This window comes from Hippopotamus amphibius, chromosome X (genome assembly GCF_030028045.1).
Source record: "Hippopotamus amphibius kiboko isolate mHipAmp2 chromosome X, mHipAmp2.hap2, whole genome shotgun sequence".
Lineage (NCBI taxonomy): Eukaryota > Metazoa > Chordata > Mammalia > Artiodactyla > Hippopotamidae > Hippopotamus > Hippopotamus amphibius.
In genome coordinates, this window is record NC_080203.1 from 37461519 (window position 1) to 37468574 (window position 7056).

General features: G+C 41.9%; 1 protein-coding gene across 4 annotated transcripts in view; it reads left to right on the forward strand.

Moving 5' to 3' along the window:
• Positions 1-3916, forward strand: part of AMOT (angiomotin) — a 62263-nt gene extending 58347 nt beyond the window's left edge. For 3 of the 4 annotated variants that reach the window (XM_057718750.1, XM_057718751.1, XM_057718752.1), the window contains one exon: positions 123-1610. In XM_057718750.1, the coding sequence (XP_057574733.1) occupies positions 123-220 (98 nt within the window). In that variant the 3' untranslated portion in view covers positions 221-1610. Of the gene's footprint in view, positions 1-122; positions 1611-3186 lie in introns of those variants that run through there. The other variant, XR_009050347.1, reaches the window with a different exon arrangement.
• Positions 3917-7056: the final 3140 nt, after the last annotated feature.

The window sequence follows — 7056 nt, forward strand, 5'->3', positions numbered from 1 at the left end:
AAGAAGGGGAGGGTAGTGGGCCAATCGCTTTGCCATAGGCTTAATGGGGGCTCTAAAGCCATTTCTAACATTTGAGTTTTCACCTTGTCCATAGTGTTTTCTAACCCCTTATTTCCATTTAGATGGCCCTGTTTTCCACTCCAATACTCTGGAAAGAAAAGCTCCCATTCAGATCCTGGGACAAGAGCCTGATGCAGAGATGGTGGAATATCTCATCTAAACGGCCTAATCAAGAGCTGCAGTTTATCAGCAAGAATGCTTTTAATCATTTTTCCCTTTTGTTTGTTCTTATTTTGAGGGTGAGGACAAGGGTTTGGGGGGGGGATGTTTTTTAAAGGGACTTTTTATGGAAACAACATAGTACTTAGGTAATACCATACGAACTCCAGTCTGTTCTGGTACACTTAGAGAGTACCTCTAAAGCCAGATCAATCAGAATGTGCTCTAAAGTTTATTGTTTAGATGTATACGAATACTGGGACTGTTAATAGCTGGATATACATCAGTGTCTTCAATGTGCTGAAATTTGTTTAGCATTTCCATATTCCAGATCATTCTTTTATCGAAGAGCACAGTATGTTTGGAAGACAGTTTGTAACACGTAGTTCAGAAGTCAAAGTCAGAGAGGATTTGGGTGTGTGCTGTTTTGTATAGTTACCATCTAGGCAGCATCCGGAGAGAGCTGTCACCTCGGGCTCATGAAAGGGAATAGTTTTAGGAGCTATGTAAACTAGAGAAAAGGTAGAGAGTATCGGGGTATGGAAGGGTGCTGGAGCTAATTTTCCCTTCCAATTTCCCAGCTACCCTGGGCCAGGAGATTTGTGTTTATCTTTATTTCAGTGGTGCTTTGGAAGTGGATTCTTTTGGTTCCCTCGTGGAGGTTCATACATTCATATATATACTCTGGAGTAATTTATGCATTTGGATAATTAATATATTGCTTTCAGATGCTAGGAGAGTAAATTAGCTGAGTGATGTACAACTTCTTCTCTCTTAGGGAGTTAGACCATCCGAGGCCTTGATGGAGAGTTGCATGAGGTGCTGCATGCAGACTTGTGTGGTCTGTGTGTAGCCAGGAACACAGCTCACTTGCCTTTCCTGAGACCAATCTGCTTAGTGTTTATTTCTTCTCCAGCACAAATTCACTGGCTGTGTCACCAGTCTCAAATTGCCAGTCATTTGCAAAATGAGGAAGAAGCATTTTTGCTGACGGGTTGAATGCCTTGAATTTCTGGTGACTACTTTGAAATAACTCATGTTGTCTTCCTAAATTTCTTAGCATACGTCTTAAAAGGCATATTTGACTATCACCTCCAAGGGAATAGCATCAGAAGCCCAAAGTACTCTGCTGCAGTCGGGAGAGAGGGAGGCTGCAGCAGTATCCTCAGCTACCTCTTCTCACTGCCAGTGACTCCATCTTGGAACACCTTTGGAGAGCAGCAGGAAACGCACATGTGGGCAGGGACCAAAGAGGCCATGGCTCCAAGCTTTGCTTTAAGGTTGCCTCCAGGAACACCGAAGGGCTGCCTATTGCCACAGGTCTCTGCTCTGTGTCACCTCTCTGCCCTTCATAGGTGACAAATCCATAGACAATGTCATTAAGATCAGTTTTCAGGGGTATTGGGGGGGGCGAGGGGAGTGGGGGGTGTTAGGTAAGGGTGGGGGGTGGGTAGAGGTTTGGGGATGTGTTAGTTAGAAACCAGATTAATAGAAGAGTAGGCCTGATATATTATGTTGTGAGGCATAGTGGCTGGAAGGAACTTTAGCAATATAGCCCTACCCCCTCATTTTAGTAATGAGGAATCTGAGACCTGGAGAGGTTAAGTGACTTTTTCAAGATCCCACAACAGAGCTTTCCACTCTGCCAATTCCCATGCTTATTTTGGGAAGCGCTTATATACAAAAAGCCCCATTTTAAGAAAAGACATCGACACGGTCCAGGGCACATGCATTTTGGAAAATGTCCCTGGCTTGAGTTATTAATGTCCAAGGTTCTGAATTCCTATCTTGCCTCTCCTGCAGTGCCTTTTGCAAGGTTTTCCCTTTCCTGATCCTTATTTCAACACAAGTCACATGAAACATCCCCCTAAGAAATCAACCTCGCTTCTTCTCTTGCTATGGGATTGGCTATCTCAGATCATCTTACAGGGTTCCTTTGCGAGTAGAGGAATGGTATACTTAACAATATTTTTGTGTCGTTCCTAAAAGGAATTATTTTGTATGTGGTGAGGGAGAGACAGGAGGGGGAAGGTCATGTGATTTTTCAGCCAGTCTTGACATTTTCAAAAATGAAGTGATCCTCCTACACGAGTCCTCAGTCATCAAGTGAATCCCAAATAGACATGAAAAGTGCAGTTGTGTTAATACTCATACTACCCTATAGTCATAGGGGAAAAAACCCCTCAAATAATAGAAGCAACAAGTAGCAAACTTCAGGACTGCTACTTTCGATTCAAATAAATAAAAAAATATAAAAAGAAACCTTTCCTCTGCTCCTTTCATGGTTATGACACATTGCCAGAATGTTTGCTAGCTCTGGGAGCCATCGTTTTAATCATATTCTGTAAGGTGACAAATGTCATACATTCCACACTGTGTGGCAGCCATCTCTTTAGATTCATATATTTTGGGGAAAGGAGGAAGTTCTTGGCCAACTACTATTTTGAACTTTGCTCAACTTCTCTGCCCCCTCACACCAGGGGCAATCCCTTTTGGCTCAATTTTTTTATCACAGGTAATTTGCTAAAATAATATGGAACATCTAAGAGATGGAAGGAGTCCATGTCAGTGTATTATGTTTACGAGGAAGATAGATCCAGCCTTTTCAGAAAATCTCTAATCGGTGTCATTTTAAAAATTCAGGTTTATGGGAGGAATCTCAAGTCAGCCACTTTTTCATGATTGTGTGGCTGTCATAACATTTGGGGGACCTTTCTGGATTCCCATCTATCTATGCATTTTACTGGCACCTCAGGACAGGAGGGTGACCTTGTTGTCTTAACGTGTACTGCCTGGTGGTCTCTGGGGACCTTCTAAGTCAGTTGTACGCCAATGTCCCATGTACAGAAAAACTTCATTAGAACAAACTTTACTTGATATAAAATTCCTATTAACATTTTTTTATTAAATAAAACTAGCTTAAGCTGTCTTTTAAGGTCATGTATCTTGATTGTTGTTTTAATGAAGGATTTATTCTCAATGCTGCTTTTGAGCTTCAGGATGACAGGATAGCAGGAACCTGAAATATCTGCCATCATCTGCCATAGGAAACACACCAAGAGCCCCATCGTGCATTCTTTTTCTTGTTACACAGTTGGATTGGGGACATCACTTGGAAAATGAACAAACTGACTGTGCAGACTACTTTTTATGAAGAGCCTAAACACTCATAATGCGGCAGCTTCAACTGTATACATATGCACTAACTTTTATAAATGATATGCTCATGTCTGTTAGCCATACCATCTCCTGTTATCTCAATTGCTCATTCACATATGGAATGTGTTACTTAAGAATGTGTGCATTCTTACTGAGCATGTTTTCAAAGGCATCAGCTATGGGCTAATTGCCATCCATTTCAGCCCGCCATGATCCTTGGAAATAGATCTTCCAAGTACCATCCATCATCAGTTGGACAAGTGTTGGGAGTTTATTTTTTTCCGGTAGCCACGATGGGTTACGTGAAGCCCTCAGACCTCCTTCTGGCCTCCCTTGTGATTGATGGCATGTGTTTGTAAAATGGATAGCTGGGGTTGGCAGATGGCTAGACAGGAATCACCGTTGGTTTCAAATGTGTGTGGCCCCATGATGATTGAGACCCCATTCTGTAATTGACTGAGCTAGTTCCAATAAAGTTAAGCAGGTTTGAATCCACTTTGTGCCTATCTTTTCACTGACAATAAAGTTAGTTATTTTAAAATGCAATACCGTGTGGAAAATGCTTTGGTGTTTACCCAACAGAGGCTTTATTTACGCTGTATCGGTGATTACTTTCCATTCAGTATGCGGTGAAATTGCCTTTCAAGGAGAGCATGTGGCAGAATTTGCATTTGCTTAAAGTGTGGAATGTGGTTATAAAGTATTAAGACACCACCACCATGGGCCACATGGTCTAATCGGTTCCTTTATATACTCAGGCAGCATATATTAAAAGCTTTGCATCTTTTTATCTCCTGGCTCCAAGGGGTAAAATGATGGCCACCCAAAGCAGAGAAGTCATCCTTTGGTTAGCATTTTGGAAGGTCCCTTGATGTTCCTTTTGTACCCGTGTTCTTATGCCGATTCATCAGTTTTGGTTGAGGGAGCTTGTTATTAAAAGCAAATCAAAACCACAAACAAGTTGCCTCTTTTCACTGAACATGTTAAAGCTGCCTTTACACTGCCCTCTCTGGGCCTCCTGTTTACCACTGAGTCCCAGCCTGACCCAGGAGGATAAGATCCCCATAGGCTTTGAAATGACACTTTTCACAGTGAAATTGGGCTTGATGGGTGTTGCAAAATGGGTAGGGAGAGGGTATAGAATTCATTCCATTCTAGATTTGATTTTTTTAAATTAAATTGGGCTAAATTCCCTCCATATTTATGATGAGTGCTTTGAAAACTGTATGTGTGAAAGCCCACTCCTCTTTTTCAGGACAAAGAAAATAGTGTTAACCACACCTTCTTACAAAGCTTTGTAAAGCATTCCTTTCAGAAATATATTGTGCCAGTTCTTAATGAGCAGTCATTGGTGGAGAGAAAAAGCATGTATTCCTTCAAAAGTGACAAAGATCACACTGCAGGAGCATTTCTATATATTACCCATTATTATTATTATTATTATTATTATTGTCATTTATAAATTTATTTATTTATTGGATTTATTTTTTATTGGCTATGTTGGGTCTTCATTGCTGCACATGGGCTTTCTCTAGTTGCTGCGAGCGGGGGCTACTCTTCATTGTGGCGCACAGGCTCCTCATTGTGGTGGCTTCTCTTGTGGAGCACGGGCTCTAGGCCTGTGGGCTTCAGTAGTTGCGGCACACAGGCTCAATAGTTGTGGCTCACGGGCTCTAGAGTGCAGGCTCAATAGTTGTGGCACACGGGCTTTAGTTGCTCCACAGCATGTGGGATCTTCCTGGGGCAGGGATCAAACCTGTATCCCCTGCATTGGCAGGTGGATTCTTAACCACTGCGCCACCTAGGAAGTCCCAATATTACCCAGTATTATAACCTATCTTATCTGTGTGACACTACACCTCCCATCCTGTGGGCCTCATCTACCATGAAATAAGCAATCTGCTCAGTCTGTATGAGTTACACATTGCAGGAAAAAAACACTTCCTGCTTCTCACCTTCTCCACCTCCATCTGATACTGCAGGAAGGTTTTTATTGGAGGAAAAAAGTGTAAGTGATTTGGTCTTAGAATAGTTTCATTGATTGGCAGTTACTCTGGTATTTAAAAGAGTGAAGACCGCTGAATGACAGGACTTCAATAGGCAAATGAACAAACATGGGAGCCAAGATAAACACCCAGGGCTTGGCCAGTGTGTACCTCTGAGGAGTGAGTACTTGGATGTGGTGTGAAATTCTGGGACTGTGGAGAACAGTTTTCTCTTTGGAAACAAAGTCCTGTCATTCAGCGGTCTTCACTCAAATACCAGAGTGGTTGCCAATCAATGTGCCTATTGCCTCTACCAATGGTTTTAGGCATGTGGGAGTTGTTGAATAACTGGAAAAACTGAATAAGATACAGAATTAGTGCAAAGGAGGGAATGATTGTTGGAATGGAACAGAGTATATGTGTGGGGGAAGAACTAAGTTGAGCTTTGAAGGATGCACAGGTGTTAACTTGGTGAACTGGGGGGTGGGAATGAACATTCCATGCAAAAGAAATAGCATGTGCAAAGGCAATCTCACTCTGTCAGACCTGCAACCAAATGAAGACGTGTTCCCAAGATCAAAGTCCCTAGAGAACTACTCTGAATTTTAACAAGATTTTAATGGAAACTTAAAAAACTCATTCAATTAGGTGGTAGAACATACTGGTCCAGAAGTCAAAAGAACATGGAGTTCTAGTCCTAAATCTGCCGCTCAACAGATGTTTACCTTTGGACAAATCCCTTAACAGGATCAGAGAAGTTTATCAGTAAAATGGGGATAAATACTTATCCCTGTGAACCTCATGGAGAGGGGATAAGAGAGCTCCACAAAGTGAGAGTATAAAAAATGCAAGGCAAAACGATAGGCTGAATCTATAAAGATGAAGTGGTTTATTCAACTTTTATCAAAGAAAAATTCAAACTTGCACAAAACAGAATAGTGCAAGGCACGTCCACGTCACCATTACTGAGCTTCAGCAATTATCAATGCATGGCAAATCTTGCTTCATTTTTAGCCCCCACCCATCTGCCCTATATTATTTTGAAGCACCTCCCAGACATCATAGCATGTCATCCAAAAATATTTTCATACGCATAAAGATGAAATTTTTAATAATGAAAAATTTAAAGTGCCACTCCTGGAACCAAAATGTATAACTCACCAGCCAAACAAAATGATATCACATTTGTGCTTCGTTGCTTACAAAACTTGTCTGTTTGATACCACAACACCTGCCTTAAACTGAAACAAAGTCTCAAAAATGGAGGAGTTCATTCTCCCACAATTCACCTATCAAAGGGGAAGATGTTTTCTTTAAAGGCTCCCCAATGTAGGTTCTAAGCTATTTCTCCTCTACTCGTGTAAAAAGCTCCAGATCCTTTAAAGTCCCTGTCATCCAGCTAGTCCTTGTTTACTCTCATCTACCAATTTGGTCACTATCCTAAGTGCGGTGATGATTTTGGCCCCTGGATAATGTTGTCCTCTCCAGGCTCAAGATCCAGTTAGCATCCTGGCCTGTCAGCTCGTTGCCCTCTCCAGCTCCACAGACCTCCACATCCAATCCACTTAAGTCTCCTGTGCGCATGACTAACCCACACCTTGGCATCGTGCAAAATTACTCCACCATGGAAATCACACACACCAGTCTCCCACTCTCTGGCCACAGTCTCCCATCCTCCCAGTTCTCCTACTCC